The following is a 19,532-nucleotide window of genomic DNA, read 5'->3' as shown; positions in this document are numbered from 1 at the left end:
CATGCTGGGGGTTACAGGAGACAGGTGTGGTTGCAAGTGTGAGGACCAAAGGGCAGACGGCAGGTCTCTGCGGCGCCCTGGCACGGCATGGTTGGGGTCAGCTGTGGAATGAGGCTGGGATGAAGGTGCAGTGCTGGGCTGGGGAGGTGGCTGGGAACAGGGAGGGTGTAGGTAGCACGGGGGTGAGGCCATGGCCAGCTGAGGCACAGGGATGTGGGAGGGCTGGAAGGTGAGGACCGGTGGCAGGGGGCACCCTGACTGACCTCTCTGGGCTTCAACACCTCACTTGGATGTAGCACCACAACCACCTCAAGCTCAATAAATCCCAAACTCACCCTCTTTCTCTGAAAATAAGACCACTCATTTCTGTTATGGGCAACTCCATTCTCATGATTACTTGCATTAGACTATGTGGGAATTAGGTTTGATTCCTCTCTCCCTTTCCTGAAGAGTGTTTCAGCCTTTCCATTGTGCCTGCAATCCATTCTTGCATTTGTTTATTATCCAAAAGCTTAGTACTATGTGGAACATAACAAGAGTATTTTTTTATCTATTATCCGCAATGCACCGGATACTATGCTAAATACTTTACATTTATTGTTTTACTTAATATTTGCAAAAATTAAAACATAAAGCAGGTAAAATATATTTCCACAACTAGGCAGACTGAGATGTGGCAAAGTTAACGAGCTTGTCCGCGACCCCAGATGACAGAGCTGCTTTCCCACCTGGTTCTACTTCAGCGATGCTCCCATGTGTTCCTCCCCATGCCTGCTCCCTGCCCCTGTGCAGTCTTAGGCTTCCTAATACCAGCAGCTCCCAGCAAAGTCCCTTTTACACACAAGGCCCTCAAATAATGAGTGCTGGCATTACTCAGAGGCCCTGAGTGGTCAGAATTCAGCACAGAGTCTATGACCAAAGAGATCTATAGAGATGTATCTGCTGTAGCTGAGGAAAGTACAGGTAACAGAACGAGCAGCACCACGCCATGTCTGGTTGCCTCCAGACTGCTGTTGGCAGAGCATCATCCTCACCGATTCGGGCCTAGTCCTGACCTTCCTCCTCACATGGGGTGGGGCCTCTGGGCAGTGCAGTGGGGTAGGGGGGTGGGAAGGAGGAACACAGGAAGGGCTGTTTGACACAGGTCCACGTTCCAGTGCTGCTTGTGCCCTGGGAAATGCCATCATAGCCACCCAGGGGGAGGACAGACATTTCAGTGTGCCCTTCAATGGGGAGGTCACAACTGTGCTGAAAACAACTGTCACTCACAGTCCCAAACACCTGTGTTCAGCACATGCTTCAACACTGCTCACAGTCTCATAGTCACGATGCTGCCTGGCTGAGGCCTGTGGGATCATAAAACCCAACCAGCAAATATTACCAGGCACACGGGCCAGCTGTGTGGAGAAGCGGCTTCCTCCCAGCAAAAACTTCAGCACGCAGCACGCATGCCATCTGCAGAGCACACCACAGACACACACCAGGCCTCCTGCCTTGCCAAGAGGCCAGGGCAGGCAGACCCCTGGGAGGAACTCTGTAAGCAGCCGAGTTGTCCCGGAGCCGGAAAAGGAAAGTCTTTCCAACACACATACACACACATACCACCACCACCACCAAACTTTTACATAAAATAAAGGGACTTATGACTAATCTCAATTTTTAATTTTCTGTTCTTTTAATCACTGTCTGGATCGGAGGCAGTCAACATAGTTTAGGAGGGCAGAGGCAGTAGGGCCAGCCATACATAGAATCAAATCCTGCCTCTGCCCTTTCACTAGCTGTGGGACTTGACGTGAGTGACTTAACCCCTCTGAGCCTGTTGCTGTTGTTGCCTGTCCACTGCTCACATTCTCCCGCTCAGGCCTGGCACTTGTAAGTACATTCCATAAATGCCCCTGCTCCTGCCACTCCCTCTGGTGTAGGGCAGCATTTCTTTTATTCTCCCTTGCAGATCCTGGGGCCTCACAGACTTTGTGGTCCCCCCACCCCAGTTCAGATTTCCAGTTCATTTACTTCTTACTTATCTCTTTCCAGTCCTTGGCATGGATCTAAAGATATTAGTGAAAGGGAAGACTCAGTGATTCCACTTCTGGGAATTTATTTGACGAAACCTGAAACACTAATTAGAAAGAATAGATGTACCCTGATGTTCATGGCAGCGTTATTTACAATAGCCACGATTTGGAGGCAGCCCAAGTGTCCATCAGTAGATGAGTGGATAAAAAAAGTTGTGGCACATTTACATAATGGAATACTACTCTGCTAAAAAAAGGAAGAAACTTTTATCCTTTGCAACAGCATGGATAGATCTGGAGAACATTATGCTAAGCAAAATAAGCCAGAGAAAAACAAATACTATATGATTTCACTCATATGTGGAATTTAATGAACAAAAATTTAATGAACAAACTGAACTACCAAGCAAAATAGAGATAGACTCATAGATAGAGAGCAGACAGACAGCTCTGGTGGCAGGGGTGAGGGTGGGGGATGAAGAAATTGAGAAAAACAAAAGAGAGATAACTCATGGACATGGACAACAGTGTGGTGATTGCTGGGGTGGAGGGGGATGGGTGGAGGTGAGAGAGGGCATAGAAGGGATAAATGGTGATGGAAAAATAAAGAATTTTAAGAAGGAAGGGTGAATACGCTTTGTGGAAATTAAGTGAGGAAAACATAGTACTCAAACGGTTTGAGGCCAATCCTTTGAAAGGTGATGGTGGAGGTGAGGGCCCACAGAAAGCAATCAGGAGAGCTGACTGAAGAAGACAGGACTTGAAGGCTGGGTTGGCCGCTGGGCCTGTTCCACAGCAGCCGCGGGTGTGAGAGTAACCAGTGAGGGCTCCTCACACGCCTTCCCCATGGGCGCTCATCACCCAGGGCCACCGCCAGAGGGGTCTCACTCCAGGAGCTAAATAGCCAGGCCCTGTCAACAGCACTCCTGCCAGCATCCTCGGGCTTCTGGCCCGGTAACCCTCTCATTTATGGATGGTTCAGGACCACAAATTCCATAAAGTCTAAAGTCCAGGAGAAGGGGAGAAACAAATCCTGGACCAATCCCTCCAGCAACATGAAGGATGCTTACAGGACCAAACAACAAGACTGACTCTCTCTCACCACGTCCTAAATCAGATATTCATGCCTCATAACCTTCGCCGCTCTGCTCTGCTCTGCTCTCCTCTCCTTCCAGGTCTGTGAGCTGAGATCTGACAGGTTTGCCTCTGGGTAAAGGCTTTCATTTAGGGCCAGGTTTCAGACCCAGTGGTACTTCAGATCCTCTCAGCTCACCTTGACTCAAAATCACGTCCACATTTTCTCTGGACTGCCAGTGCCAACCAAAGCTGTCCGTGTGCCTTTGATTAGAGATCCGCATGCCATCTGGCCCTGCACTGGTGTGTGTGTAATGTGTGGGCATGCTTGCTGTGTGGGCATTTGGCGCCAGGACAAGAACTGCCACATGTTGGGGAAATTCAAATAGCCAAGCTGTCTGACCGACACATAATTTTGCATTTGGACAGTGTCTGTGCAAGCCAGGATTTGAGTTTAACATTTTTCCTCATCACTGGAGACTGCCGAGAATGATAAAAGCAGGGAAGAATTGGCATGAAATGAAAGAATTGAAAAATAAAGAAGAATAAGAATTCTGGAGGTGGCCTTTATGAAATCCAGCAGAAAGCACCGCCCTGTAATATATTCCAGTCACCACTCAGCCTTGCTCAGAATAACCAGCTTTGGTTAAAACAACAATGAAGGTTACCTCTTCCTGCAGACACAGGCATTATATTCCACACGAGGAGCCTACATGTAATTGCCAACAGCCCTTTTAACTCTGCATGTTTACCTGCTGACCGCTACGTGAAGATATCTGAGGACAGAAATCAACCGTGGGCATTTCCTCCCCGGTGCTCTTAAAGCACCTGACAAGCTGCCCACCGGAGAGGCTGCTGGTTGCGATATATTTTTTCTAGAGGCCAATTCTACAAATCTTTGGAGCGGGTGGGTAGGAGGAGGTAATTAAGGGAAGTTATTTTCAAGTGACTACACGTTATCTTCTATTTTCCCTCTAAATCCCCTTTTTACTGTTCTTGCTCTGGACCCATCTGAACTCATCAATGGGCACCTTTGACCCCTAGCTTCTTGTTGGGTTTGGCAGGAGGTCTGGAGGAGGCTGAAGACTGAGCCTGGGTATGAATCCTCCAGACCCACCCTGTTACCTCTCTCATGAAAGGTGGCTTTTCAGCATAGCTGCGTCCATAGTTCGGGTGCCCGCTGCCCCCATACTCCTTTGCCTTCAGGCCTCAGGTCCACTGCTGATACAAGCCTTGGGATATACAGTGGAAGGCACCATGGTCTGCTGGCTTTCTGAAACCCTGCCCATGCCTTTGTAAACAACTCCTGTACTAAATTACCCAACGAGCGTGCCTTCTGCTTTTTGCCGAGACTCTGGTGGAATGATGAGCTATTGCCTGACTGATCTATTGGCCTTCCACAACCCTCCTTCAAAAGCAAAGTGTCCCAGGCCTGGACACTGTGAGAGTGGCACAAACCAGGAGGACCACACCAGTGAACACTCACTCATCAAAAAGGAACATCTCATCCATCTACTGAAACCCACGACAGCCTCCCACCAGCTGAGTTGTCAAATTCCTGCCAGATAAAAAAGAAAAAAAAAAATCTAGCTGAAGAATGACATTTCAAACATTTTCTGAAGGAAAGGGAAGGAGGGAGGAAGGGCTCTGCAGGAAGTGACTGTTTTCAACGATGCGATCAAGAGCTATCGTCATCCAAGTGCCTACCTTGTCTGGCTGTGTACTCATTGTCCTCGATCAATCTGGCCAATCCAAAGTCGGCGATCTTGCATATTAGTCCATTCCCCACTAGAATGTTTGCTGACCGCAGATCTCTGTGGATGTAATTCATGCGTTCGATGTAAGCCATTCCTGCAGCAACCTGTGCAAGTTGAGAGAATGGAACACGTTACACCTTGGCTTGATGTATTTACACATCATTATATCTAAGGCAGGAATCAAGGTACCATGGGGCCTACCTGTGCTGCCATGTCCACCAGATTTGGTAATTTCAGAGCTCTTCCTTCTCCATCTTTTAAGAAGTCAAGCAAACTTCCTATGAAGAAAACATGATACCATTTCAATTTACTTTGAAAAATAAAATGTCTAACAAAGGGCTATATTTGGCTTTCTTATTAGAAGTAATGAGGTAACTGAACTGAATAATGCCATCCGTGCAAAAGAAAGGTTCATACCAAAAACACAGAAAAAAAAACCTATGCAATGGAAGGCAGTAGTTTTACCTTTTAAAAATAAACCATGGTGACGCCATTTCGAAGGACCACAAAAACTTGATGAAACTACAAGAAATGGGACTCGATTCCCTTTTTGTCATAAAGAAGAACATGTGAAGAGCCGGGCCACTTCAGTCGCCTACCCCAGGGTCAACCCGCACAAAGGAGTGATGTGGGGAAAGACCATCCAGTGGTTTCCGAAATGGGGTCCTGGGACCAGCAGGAATAGCATCCCTCAGGGAATGTGTCAGAAATGCAACTCTCAGGCTCCACCCCAGATCTACTGAATCAGAACTCTAGAGGTTAGGACCAGAAACCTGTATTTTAAGAAGCCCTCTAGGTGATTCTGACACATAGTCAAGTTTGAGAACCGCTGGCCTAGCTTATTTACAGATTTTAAATCAAGAAAAAAATACCTGAAAGAAAAGAATATCTAAGGAATATAGGGTGGGGCAAATAGCTCCCCATTACATCATGGCCAGCCAGGCCTCAATGAGCCCTGTATGTAGATAGCTGAGCTTCAGTGCCGCTGTGATAACGCAGCTCGAGTAGCTCAGAACTAATGCCACGGCTGGGACAGCCACGTGCAGAGGCTGGAGGCTCATCATGGTCACGGTGAGTTTTTTCATGCTTTAATCCCAAAGTTATTTACCAAATCACCCTGGATACAAAGGACAATCTGCCAGGAAAAAAAAATTCCTAGTATAGTTTCAGAGAACATGGAAAGGAAAAATTACACTGGTATCCTCTGATGTACAATGCATGGCCTTTTAAGGACATTTCTTGTTTGGTTCTTCTATTTTTCCAAAACAAAGTGATCTTTGGCTTTATCCCCAAAAATACTGCTTTGATTAGAAGACAGAGAGAGACAGAGCCACACACAGAGAGAATGAGAATAAAATGTGCTCTTTAAAAGCATGTCTTTCTTCATCTGATTTTAAGAAGAGAGCTGGGGAAAAAAAAAGTTAAAAAAATAGAGACTCAACTTAGCCCAAAGACCAGCGTCTGATATTAATTGCTCAGCCCTGCACAAAGAAAATTTAATACAAGCGATGGCGTTCAAAATAACAGCAAACTGTCACAGGCCCCTGTATCACTGACATTAGAAATGGATGCATTCATTAAGGGGAGGAGCTAGTACTCTGCATGTGCAGCATGCAAAAGGTACAGGCATCACAAGGACCTGGGGGGCAAACGGGAGGTCACGGCCTGTTTTAAAACGTTTTCACTGATGAGCACACAATTTGCACTTCCTGATGGGCATGCTTGACTCATGCAGAAACCAGGGAGAGAAGCAAGCAGGCAACTCCACCCCTCTCCCCGAAACAAGCCCTGCAGGCCACTGTGCGGTGAAGCCCGGAGAGGCCTGGCCCACCTTTATTCATGTACTCGGTGACGATGTAGATGGGTTCCTCGGACACCACGGCATACAGCTGGACCAGCTTGTCGTGCTTCAGCTTCTTCATGATCTGCGCTTCCTCGAGGAACGATTCAGGGGACATTGTGCCTGGTTTAAGAGTCTTTATGGCTACTTTTGTGTTTCCATTCCAGGTACCTGCAGACATCCCACAATATTAAGTCAAACAAAAGGTCCTCTTTTGATGGAAAAAAAGTTTTTAAATTAATAGCTATTTATATAAGGTTAGATTTTAAGTTAAAAATTTAATAAAGTTTTTATCAAACAAAGACAATAAAATGTAAGGGCTCGGTCAAGGATTTTCGATAGAAAAAATGTATTTACTTCTGGCTATATTATGGTTTATAATTGAACTATTTTCTTATTTTGATATATACCACATTCCTTTTCTGATTCAGCCATTTGATTACAAATGTATGCCAAAAGCTCTGGACACTTCTTTACAAGAATAAAAGCCCAGGGGTTAGAACAAGCCTGGCCATCCAATATCCATCCATTAGGCAGTACAGTGAGCATGGAAGAAATGAGATTAAGTTCCGTTTTATGGGGTATACCATTTTAAAAAGATGGCAACACGCTGAGGATGTCTGGAAATTACCACCAGACTTTCACTTGTCTGCCATGCATGAGCTACTTGACTGAGTCCTTGAACAGGTGATCTATAAGTAGAATGCAATTATGCTGATAAGCAGAGGCAAGCTCATAGACTTCTTGCCCATACTTCAACCAGGTAAGGAAAATTCCTCAGGCTTACTGATGGTCAGCCACAACAGAGCAATGACTTCTATCAGCTAGACTGGAAAAATTAGACAACAGCTAAGAGGGAACAGAAATATTTAAACTTTACATGTTAAAAATATCTAGTAGATCCAGAGGCATGCCTGGTTTATGATCATCAGTTACCTCATCTGCAAAATACTGAAATGAAACAGGATTGTCTTTTGAGTTTCTTTCAGCTCCCAAATTTTTAAAAAAGTAGGTTGTATGGGTATTCCATTATTAGCCCTATGACTTTGAATTAAAACTATTTATAAGGGGGGGAGGATCTTCTACATTAGATTATATTATTTTCTATTTGGAAAATGCTAGATTAAATTAAGATTAAACTTTAAATTTAATATAATTGAATTTAGAATTAAAAAATTCTGTAAATTGAAGCAACTTTTGTTACCCTTTTAAAAACATGGTTCATATACTTATAAAATGCAACCATGTTTTAAAAACATGGTTCATATACTTATAAAATGCAACTTATAAAATGCAACTTATAAAAATATGCATCATGAAAGAATAAGTAGCTTAAAGAAATATTCATCAAATCTTACAAAATATCTGACCACTAAACATAAATGGGAACTTTGACAACTTGTAAGTGGTCTTTGCTATTTGAGTGTTAGTAAACCAAAATTTTAAATAGAAATCTTTTTGTCTAATAACAACTCAGTTACTTACATTGGCATTCCATCCTGATCCTGAACTACCAAAAAATGATGTTTTATGTTCAGTGGGAAGCAAAATCTTAATAATATGTGTAATGATTTAAAGTTTATAATTAAAATGTTTGTAAATAAATTTTGTATAGTGTTCAATTATTCCTGATTGTATTAATGATTGGATAAAAATTCTTAGGACCCATAATTTTAATTATAAATTGGGCAGATGGAGGAGGTCATATAAACATATTTTACAATCCTTGAGCTAAAGTCCAGTGAGAGATGGACATCACAATGTGGACTCTGAAAAACAATAATAGTGATAATACTTATTAAAATAGCTTATACATATGCACATATGTGTCTGTCTGAGTATCTACCTGTCTCTCTATTTCTATCTCTAACTCTGGATCTATGCAGTATGTCCTCATTGTCAGACTCTGTTCCAAGTGCTTTAAGCATGTTAAATCTTTTAGTGCAGACTACACCTAAATACCTACAGCCACACATAACAACAATTATTTTTCATTGAATCTAAGAAAGGAAGAAGGATGACTCCATAAATACTAATACTGCCTTACTGACAGAACTTTTTTGGGTGGGGCCTAAGTCCATGGATTGTCTAAGCAAAGCTGCAACTGCCTCAGAGGGAGTTATATGGGGAAGGCCCAGTGCTGAAGGCCTTATCCATGAGATGACAACCAAATTAAGAGAACTACCTGTATCTGCTGAGCACCTATTATGTGCAAGGGACTCTAAACATATTATCCCTTGTAATCCTCCTAGTTCTATGAAGTAGCTATCATTCCAGTTTTACAGATGAGGAAACTGAGGCTCAAAGAGGTTAAACAAGCCCTTTGCCCATGGTTAATCAGCTAGTAAAGATTGAGCAAAAAACCCAGGATCATTGAGCAAAAAAGCCCAGGGTCTCCTCCTACAGTAGCCCATCTATAGTATCTTACCTTCCCAGGTCTTAGGCAGAAGAAACCCCAGAGTCCTATTGTATTGGTTTCCTGTACTGTGCATGCCTTAATTAACCACGTGAGGTAGGATAGAAGAGAACAGGAAGGTACTGCCATGTTCTGAAAATCTGGGTGGCCTGTACCAGCTATCCAGGTTAAGTGTCTTGGTCCCAACGGCTGTTAATGTGTTTTGTTCGACACCGTCCTTTTAATTGGCTTTGAGATGCAGCCAAAACAAAACGTGCCCTCTGCCTTACCAAGCCACACTTCTGCGAAACACCCCTGACCCAGCTTCTTCTGCAGACACAACGAATCACGTGCAACTTCCCACGCATCTTTAGCCAATCCAGAAGTTTGTGGGGTACAACTCGATGCAATCACAGTTAAGTTAAAACACAACCCATCAGCTTTCTCTACAGGAAAGAGGATTAATAAAGAAAACACAGTCCTTATAATCCATAATCATGCATGCACTAGGGAAGATGGAAGGTGACTTGCCCTTGAGGGCGATACTGAGCTCATTGAACAGACATCTGCAGTTTGAAATGCAGAGCAATGCATATGGTGCAGGTTGGATCATTCCTTGTGCCATTTACTGGTTTATGAATCGAAACACATATAATAGTGTTTGAGCCATTTGCCAATCTTGACCACTTACATAGTTTTTCTAGAAATTCCAGAATTCCAAAGTCAAAATCATTATTCCCCACTATTAGTAATTCCAACTTTCCTTCTGCTCACAGTCTTTACTTTCACCTTCCATCTTTGACTTCCCAAACGAGGATGCTAGTAATAAAGTAACTGAGGCTTAGCATACCCATCCATACTTCCCCAAACTGCCCATTTCCCAGTCTCTTGATCAACTGCAGGGATTCTCGAGGGATTTCCCAGACATCTTTGGTTTTGACAGACAGATCGGTAAGCCTTGGCATCCCTTTGTGACAGGGAACTACTAGGCGGCAGCAGAGACCTGCAGCTCTCTCTGACGGAGCGGGGGCAGCAGCGAGAGAGGGAGAGAAAAGCAGAACACGTGAAACAACAACACTTGCAGGTGCACACACCCAGCCAGCACACAGCGTTACTCCAAACAGTACCACACGGGCAGAGAACTACACACATCTTGGAAGATTAGACACCACACACTGAAACATGTTTATTGAAGGTAGAATAGAGGACATCTGAAGTTTGCACTACTCCATATCCCCAGGTATAATAGGGTCTATTCACATAAACAGATACAGACTGTTTTGGTTTCTATACTCATTAAATAAGAAAAACATTTTCAGCCCAATGTGCTAATGACATGCCTTCCGCAACCCTGCAAACACCTCCACTGATTTCCAAGGGTACGCTGGACTATAGATTGTCAACATGATTGTCCTCCCCCCAAAATTAAGGGTTTGGAACTATACTGAAAATGGTAACTTCAGAACAGGATCCTTCTACACAACATCAGACTTACAGTCTACTAAGAATCAAGATGGTACCTGGCAGGGGCAAAACTGGCCACATTTCTCTGGCATTTTAACTGACTCCATCCTGCTTCCTTGATACTTCCTATTAAAAATGTTTATAACAATCTCCAGTGTATAACTTAGGAGACTGGTTTGAAAGCAGAAAGAACAAAACTAACACCTATGGAAATTTAAGGATGTGAAGAGCTCTCTATTTCCCATGAAAAAGAGAAAGGAAAGAAGTAGTTATCACTGTGAGGTGATCTGGAAGTTTTTTCCTCTCTCCCTTTAAAGATTATGCCTTGTAGAATTCAGCAGCGGTCAGGGGAAATTGCCTAAATGCCAAGTTCAACATCAATCAGGTGAGAAAAGGGAACCAAAGACAGGAATGAGGGCAGTGGCAGAAGCTACGCAGAGCCTGGCTGTGAGGTAGACAGAGCCCCAACCGCCCCCTGCAGGTCCCTCAGATCCGGGGAAATCAAATGTAGTATTGCTGCCTTTTCTCCAGGAACCAGTGAATTTTTTTATTCCTTTCTTTTTGATAGAATTAGGTTCCAAGATGTTTAGGTAGGAAATTATTTATGTGGCCATATTTCAAAGGCACTTTATTGTGTGAGAGAAATGAGGGAAGAGAAAAAGTCAATATAAAAACAAATCTAACTTGAGATGAATTTTTTTGAGATTAAAAAAATGTCTGTTGCTCTTCCCATCCCTTCTCTCCTTCCAGCTTTATGATGTTATTAAGGTGCCTTTTCCGACACAATATTTTCAAATGATTCAAACTCTGGGGATCCTGCTGATGTTTGGTTGTAATGCAATATATTTTGGCATTTGAAAAATCCTTACAACGTGCAGGCATTCTGAGTACATCATTTAAGCTCAGGGAGATATTCTGCTCCATTTCTCCCAAATATTTCATTAGAATTTACATAAATCAAAGTTCCCCAATGCCATAATCCACAAATACACCGTGTTGCTAATTTTTTCACTTGTTCATTCGTGCCTAGGATCAATAGATAGGTATTACTTATTGCCATCTTCAAAAGACTGTTTTTTTGTTGGTTGCTAAAAAAATTCACACACATGCACATATACTTTTTAATGAATGTACACACAGCAATAGTTGAAATCAAGGCATGTACTCTTTTGGGGTACTGGCATTGTCCTGAAGAACAATTTAAAATTACATATAAGCTACACAAAAAACTGCTGGGTTTACTGGGACATAGATCTATATCTGCACATGTATATCTACAGTATATCCACCTATGTGCATGTTTTATACAGTGGAATATACTTGCTCATCTAGGAAAGAAAGCCATCATTTTAACACTGGTACATAAGACCACACTCTTTAATAAAATGCACAAATCGCACACCCAAACATCTAAGTGTACATTTCTAGGAACAGCAGACTACTGGCGACATCTGAGTGTTAGGATGGAGACTGATCACTGTTTAAAAGTTTAACACAGCAGCTGTAACTGGCCTGTGGGTCACATAAGTCTAAGTCTAGTTAGGAAACAGAAGTATTGGTGGGGAAGGAGAGCGTGATAAATGGGTCAGAAAACTCATCTAGTCATGAGAAAATGTACGAGCAGTCATTCCTGCAACAGAGCTGAGTGTAAGGTGATGGTAGAGACACCTTAGGAGGCCCATGTAAGTGTGTCTCTCCCCACCCCGCCCCTCCCGCCAGAGATTGCTCCTTCACCCTCTCACAGCCTCTGAGCTCTTTCTGTAGGGGAATAGGACAGATAACAACTTAAGGTTTAACCTATGGCTTTCCACTTGGGAAACTAGAATGTTATAGAATCTTTTGATGGAACTTATAATTACCGTAGAAAAACATCAAAAGAACCTATTTAGCCACCGTGAGGGGCTAGCAAAGAAAACTACCATTGACCCTTGAACAACATGGGGGTTAGGGGCTCCAACCACCATGCTGTTGAAAATGCACATATAACTTTAGACTCCCCAAAAGCTCGACTACTAATAGTCTACTGTTGACTAGAAGCCTTACTGAACATATAAACGGTTGACTAGTGCTTATTTTGTGTTACATGAATTATGTACTGTAATCTTATAATAAAGTCAGCTAGAGAAAAGAAAACGTTATTAAGAAAATCTTAAGAGAAAATGCATTTACAGTACTGGACGTATTTACTGAAAAAATTCCCATAGAAGCGAACCTGCAGTTCAAACCTTGTTGATCAAGGGTCAACTGTATTTGACCAGTGACTTTGCATGTATTTGCTATACTTGTTCCCCCTGCCCTTCCCCTTTCCTGCTCTGTGCCCACCCAGTCCCTCCAGTATCCAAATGTTTAGTGGCTGGTTAGAATTAAGGTTACCTGAGTAATGCTGTACAAGCTGCTGAAGTGTTTCAAACTGGGCCCGGGTGGTAATGTAGTACCCACCATTGTCAAGTTTGCGAATTTTATAATGTTTGACATGGTCTCCTTTCATATCATCCCAATCACGGATGGAAAGTGAATAGGCACCTGGTAAAAATGCAAAGTATTAGCAGCTCCAATCACTGTGAGTACTCATTTGTTATTTAGGTCTCATCTACTTGACTATTCTGATTAATAATTAGCAAGCGGAGACTCTCCCCCACCCTCTGCTCCCCTCCGCCCACACACTTCCACTCTGTAACATAGGAAAAAACACCTCTTTTCTGAAAATGTCAGACGATATTAGCAATAAAATGATTTGCCCTTGAGAATGAAGGCTATTTGAATTTTTCCCTACACTCCTTCCTCCCCCATCCCGTCCCCTTTCCCCGGCAAGATGGAGAGGAGCACAGACATTCCAGGCTGCGCCTGCTCTTTGCCCTGGAGCACCAGGGAGGAGGGGATGGTGCGAACCAGGGAAACGAACCAGGGAAATGTAGGGACTGCTTCTCTAGGAGTGAGCGTCCATTTCTGCTTCCCAGTACTTTCCCAGGAGCAGGTAACCTGTGTCTGCAGAGGGAGCTAGAGGCCTCTGCTCTTTTCCGTGGCAGGGCTCCTCTTGTGGGCTCTAATGAGACGTTAAATAATGGAAAGGCCACTAGTGGAGGAAGAGCAATCCTCAGTTATGAAAAAAATCACAAAGGAAATGTAAAAACAACCTGTATGTTTGGCGCCCGAGGAAGTAAGAGTTTCAGAAATTTATAATTCTAAAGGATTTGTGAAAATTCTGTGATCTTGTGTGCCTGGAGGAGGGAAGCTGCCCAGCCCCTGTTACAAGAGGAGGTCTTGGCTCTGAGCCTCTGTAGTCTTTTTGGTGCTGTGTGTCTGTAGTTCGAGAGCCTGGAGGAAAAGCTGAAAATAGGACTCCCTCCCTCAGAAGGCAGGGAGGGTCTGTGCCATTTACAAACCCCGTCCCTTAGAGATAAGCCTTTCATCCCCTCTGACTGATCCACAGATCTGAATGACAAGTGAACTTCTTGGGCTTATTATCTTACCTTTGGTGGTTTCACTCTCACGGATAAGAAAGGTACCTCGTGGGTTTCCAAAGGACAAAAGCTGTCGCTCAGCATCTTTTCGGCCAAGTTTTCCAAAGTACCACCTATAAATGAGATAAAGAAAAGGAAACATTTTATAAGAATCACTTACAAAAAATGGAATCACGCAAGCTCTTTTGCCCCCCCCCGCCCCATCCTCCTAACCTCCGATTTCATCCTTAGCCTTTCCCTATCTATTTTTCCCCAGCCTCATTTAGTTCCCTTTCAATCTATTCCTGATTCCACCCTTAATTCATCTCTTTCACTCTTAAAAAAAAAAATCACATTTGAATTATGGGTTATTTTCCTTCCCTCTAGAGATGACAAGAACTGATTTGTGTTAAAACTGCCACCTGCCTGCACAAAACGAGAAATCTAAGACCTTGTTTAAAATGGCAACCCCAGGAAATCCTTCCCACACACATCTACAAGACCATGGATTTCTGAGCATAATTACAATCCCTAGAAAATAACAAAAACATAGTCTTAGTGTACATAAAGGTCATTAATCAGGCATTTTTTTAAAAAAGGCAGTCAGAATGGATAAAGAACAAAGACAATATTTTCAGTGCCTGCCTACCTATAGGAACTCTGAAAAACGAGGCCTGCCCTGGGATGCTGTCTGCATTGTCTTCCTGTTCAGCAGGTGTGAGGAAGCCCATCAGTAAAAGGCGTTTGCCAAGCATCTGTACTGGGACGTGCCGCACGCGTGCTCTGTCACAGCTGCAGGGCAGGTGACTGCATAGTCAATGAGCGTGCCCTTGAAAACGACTCCGTGTCATACACGGCCTCATATTCTCTTTGTGATGACACTCCTGTGCCACTTTAGGATGCATCGCGTGAAGTCACCTCGCAACCTTTGCCATTTGTCTTTTATCCCCTCCTGCACTCTCTAGCCCTAACCATGGCCTGGCAATCAGTTAACGTTTCAGTCTGCTCAGTGCTGAACACGCAGCAGGGGCTCCAAGAACCCAAGCGAGAATTCGGGAGCACCCCATTGGAATCTGCGTAAAGGAACCATTTTTAGAATATTTAGCTGTGAAAGAATCCAGCTTCAGAAGTGAAATTTCAATTCATTACACTTGAACATAGCTATTGTATGTTCACTGTCAAATTCTTCTGTGAATGAAAGAGCTTCCCTGAAGGTAAGAAAAGACACGCTGCACGCTAGCTCCTCAGTGACTTTTAAAGGCACCAGACTGTGCAACAATCCTAACCTAGCACTAGATGGTATAAAGAGAATTACACCAATTGTTTGTGAGAAATGACTCTGTGGGTCTGTATCAATTAAAATGCAGTGCAAACACGAACAGTGGTGAAAAGAGAGCTGTTAGAACAATGGATTGCACTGAGACAATAGTATAGATAATGATAATTAATTGTATATGTAAAACCACAGGCATTTAAAAAATGCTATTTTATTCTTTAAAAACAAAATATTTAAAAATGGACCATTATAAATACAACTTAAATATATAGTGGGTAGGTTCCCAGTTAAATTAAAAAAAAAAAAAAAAGAAGCTACATTTTGGTGGTACCTTTTATGCTGAAAGAACTCAAAGATGTCTGCCAATCTGCCCCAAAATAAAAATTCACTACAAATTCCTTTATTCACTGATGATGAAACACACTCACTAGGAGAAAAAAGGAGCTCAGAACCCCTGAGTATTTGAGAGTGGGAAACAAAACCAGTCTCTGTAGAGGGAATACGAAGGAATTAGAGACAAGAGTGTGATCCAGTGGGGATTTGGCTGAGGTGTGGAGTCTAATGTTCCCTGAAACTTAAATCCAGGGCAAAAATTAAATATCAGGGCCAAAGGTTGGGCTCTGTGGCTGACGTTTCTCCTAAGGCAAGACGGCTCCCATTGAGCAGGAGAGGCAGGTCCCCAGGGTGTCAGGGAGGGGACCAGGTTCTTGCTTTCGGGAGACCACAGCCCAGCTCCCTTTCCCTCAGTTCAGAAATTAGGGTCGTCCACAAGCCACAGACAGTCCTCCAGGCTGCAAGTGCCTGCGAACTCCCACAGGTCCGGAGAGGAACAGTGCTTGTTCCTTCTAGAATGCCCCCAGACTATGGGCCACCTTCCAGAACTATTAGCAGTGAGATCATTGGGCCAACTCACTGCTAGTCACTATTAACTACCAAAGAAAAAACAGAGATCCCAAAGCAAAGGAAAGGACGATTTGAAATGCATCACCACAGGATTTCTCGAGTTGTGGGACACACCCCATGTGAGACAGTTCGACCTGTGGCATGGAAGGCCTGTCTTCTCAGTGCTCCCTTAATATTTCTGATTAGATCGAGGAGCAAAAATCTCAATTTGGTAAGAATTATTCCCTCCCTCCCTCCCTCCCTCCCTCTCACTCTATCACCCTCTCCCTTTCTTTTTTCAGGAGACTGTAGGCTTAGAACCTTGGGTTGGCAGTAATATATGCTCTAGCTAGAATTTCATCACATTTTTATGGTTATTCTCTATTTATGGCAAGTAATATTGAGTTTTCATTTAAGTTACTGACACAATGTTTCCTTTCAAAAATAAATGTCTTAAAAAGTGAGCAGGCTTAAAGAAAAACAGTAAGTTAATAATAGCATGGTATTCCATAGATAGGGCAAACTTAGGCCTGGGAAACATGGCATTACCATATCTCACCCTTAATCACTCCAGTGAATTTCTTCTCCCTCCTGCACAACGTTAATGGCATTTTATTATGCCAACTAACTTTTAAAAGCAAGTAGTTAAGTGAAATGACAAAACAAAACATACTCTTCTGCCTGGATAGAGTCAACTGGAGCCACGTAATTGCTGGGAATGTAACCCGTCTCTCCAGTTGTCAAGGAGCGGGCTTCCCACCAATCTCCTTCCCTGCAGAGAAAAAAGAGAGAAAGAAGTGAATACAGTGACCATTTCAATGTTTTGCAGTTACAGACTCAGTGCTGTAAGAGTGTATGACTATCTCCTAGTCATTCTACCACCTGATTTCTCCTATTCCAACACAGCCCTCTGTGAGGGTCAAAGGATCTCCTGTGTGTTAAATCCATCACTGTCTCTTATCTCTTGCCTTATTTGTTATTCTTTAAAAATTGATTTTAGAGAGAGGGAAAGAGAGAAAGGGAAACAAGAAAGAAGAAGGAGGAAGAGGAGGAGGAGGAGGAGAAGGAGGAGGAGGAGGAGGAGGAGGAGGAGGAGGAGGAGGAGGAGGAGGAGGAGAGAGATGTGAGATCAAAACATTGATTGGCTGCTTCCTGCACACCCTACTGGGGATCAAGTCCCCAACATGGGCATGTGCCCTGACCAGAAATCGAACTGGTGACTTTTCAGTGCATGGGATGATGCTCAACCAACTGAGCTACACTGGCCAGGGTTCTTGTCTTATTTGTGAGTTTAGAATATAGGACCTGGGCCAGGAGAGGGCTCTCTGAGTGGGGGGTGCAACTTTGCTTGGTAAGTGTCCCCAACTTGGACAGAGGAAAGGGAACTCAGCCTAGGTTATTTAAGAAAAACACTGTAACAACATCGAAATGTTCATTATGTGAGGTGGAGTAGGTGTTAACTAACTTGTTATGGTAAACATTTCACAACATATACGCATCAATCCATCACACTGTACACATTAAACTTAGACTATTATGCCAATTATCTATATATATAAAAGCCTAAGCAACCATTATGACCAAATGACTGGTTGACCAGTTGCTATGAGGTACATTGACCACCAGGGGGCAGACACTCAATGCAGGAGCTGCCCCCTGGTAGTCAGTGCGCTCCCACAGCCAACCTCCCATGGCCCCTCCCCCTGGCCAACCAACCCCCTGTGGCCCCTCCCCCTAGCCAGCCAACCTCCTGTGGCCCCTCCCCTTTCCCTGGCAAGCAAGCCCCCCAATCAGCCCTGATCAGGGGGCCGGCCAGTCAACTTCCCGTGGCCCCCCTCACTGGCTGGCCAACCTCCCGTGGTCCCTCCCCACAGGCTTTGATGGGGGTGGGGTGGGGCTGCTAGGCCAACCTCCCGCAGTCTCTCCCCCTGGCTGGCCGACCTTCCCCATGGCCCAGATTGGGAGGGCCAGCCAGCCAACCTCCCGGGGTCCCTCCCCCAGGCCGGCTGGCACCCCCATAGGCCTCAATCGCTGGCCAGGGCGAGGGACCCCACCGTGCACGAATTCGTGCACCAGGCTTCTAGTATCTCAATAAAGCTGGAGAAAAGTAAAGCACACACTGACTGTCTCCAACAGTCTCTGTTTTGTCCCCCACCCCAGGCAACCGGGATCCTTTGGTTGCTGGAGAGACGCAAGCTGTTGGCTTTAGTGTAATTTGCCAGCCATTAAAAGACTCATCAGAAAAAGAAAAAGAAATGCATTAAAGCTGCAGATCATCTGAGAGAGCAAGCCTGCTAGCAGGCCCAGTAAGGGATGGAAGCATATTCTGAATACTTGTCTGGCTTGCTGAGGAAAATGGGTAGAATAATAAAGATACAATAGGGTATGCATTGCTCAGACAGGTTCAAGCTGAGGTCATTTCAATGTCTACTTATAGCAATGACGAATCTGGTGGGGAAGAGGGAGGTGGGTGTAGCTGTGAGTGTACAAATGCAGGGGGAGGACCAACACCTGTGAGATTCAGTCACACCACTTTGTTCGGATGCAATAGCCTGGTCTCAGTCTGGGGAGCTCTCAGAGCTGTGGGCTGAAGGACAGGAAAGGGGGCTTATAACGCCACTCACAGCTTAAAACCGGTGAGAGAACTGAATGGGTAGTTCACGTGCTCGACTCACAAGCTGTGTGCGGCAGAGAGCGGGGATGGCGTGCGTGCTCCTCCCTGTCCACCGGGGTTAGCAGATGTGCGTGGGGCTGTAGCTCTGGCACGGACTGCCCAGATCCCTCCACCCGCCTGGAGTCAGGAGTGTGAGGGGCAGGGAGGGACTGCTGCCCTTGAGACGGGAGCTGAAGGACCCACCCTGTCCCCAGAGGCCCAGCGCCTTCTCTCCTTCCTTGTTTGGTCCTTGGAGTGAGCAAGAGAAACCCCAGGCCTTTCTTGAGATCACTTGTTGGCTGGACTCTGTGCCAAACCCTCGGCCAGGGAAGAAAGCGTGTTGGCTTTTGGCCCTGGTCAGGATCTTCCCCAGACGGATTTAAGGAGAGAGAATAACCAGCCTCCACATTACACGGGAGCCTTACTCAAGAGACCCATTCTTTAAAGATGGAATCTGAGTAAAGTGACCGATGAGCAACAGCTCCATATGCGATTGAGTAAGGCCGCAGACAAATGGTGACAGCCCACATGTGTGCAGTTGTGGGAAGTGTTTGGTGGCACAACTAACACAGAACAGCCCACAGGAAAACAGGGCGCTGGCAAAGGTTTATAAAAACGTATGTTAGATTAGATTTTCAGTCTTTTTCCTTTCTCACCATATTAAACAAATTTAAACAGGAAAAAAAAATCAGTCAAAAGAGGGAAATAACTGTTCTCATACCTAGGAAGTCCTTTA

General features: G+C 44.3%; 1 protein-coding gene across 4 annotated transcripts in view; it reads right to left on the bottom strand.

The window, feature by feature from the left end:
* FYN (FYN proto-oncogene, Src family tyrosine kinase) overlaps positions 1-19,532 on the bottom strand; it is a 207,267-nt gene that overhangs the window by 28,355 nt on the left and 159,380 nt on the right. For 3 of the 4 annotated variants that reach the window (XM_079779967.1, XM_079779966.1, XM_079779965.1), the window contains 7 exons: positions 16,817-16,915; positions 14,016-14,119; positions 12,919-13,068; positions 9,932-10,096; positions 6,678-6,857; positions 5,048-5,124; positions 4,797-4,950 (listed from right to left, as the gene is read on the bottom strand). In XM_079779967.1, the coding sequence (XP_079636093.1) occupies positions 4,797-4,950; positions 5,048-5,124; positions 6,678-6,857; positions 9,932-10,096; positions 12,919-13,068; positions 14,016-14,119; positions 16,817-16,915 (929 nt within the window). Of the gene's footprint in view, positions 1-4,796; positions 4,951-5,047; positions 5,125-6,677; positions 6,858-9,371; positions 9,528-9,931; positions 10,097-12,918; positions 13,069-14,015; positions 14,120-16,816; positions 16,916-19,532 lie in introns of all 4 variants that reach the window. The other variant, XM_079779968.1, reaches the window with a different exon arrangement.

Source organism: Cnephaeus nilssonii (assembly GCF_951640355.1).
Source record: "Cnephaeus nilssonii genome assembly, chromosome: 9".
Taxonomy (NCBI): Eukaryota; Metazoa; Chordata; class Mammalia; order Chiroptera; family Vespertilionidae; genus Cnephaeus; species Cnephaeus nilssonii.
This window is presented reverse-complemented; position numbering and strand designations above follow the sequence as displayed.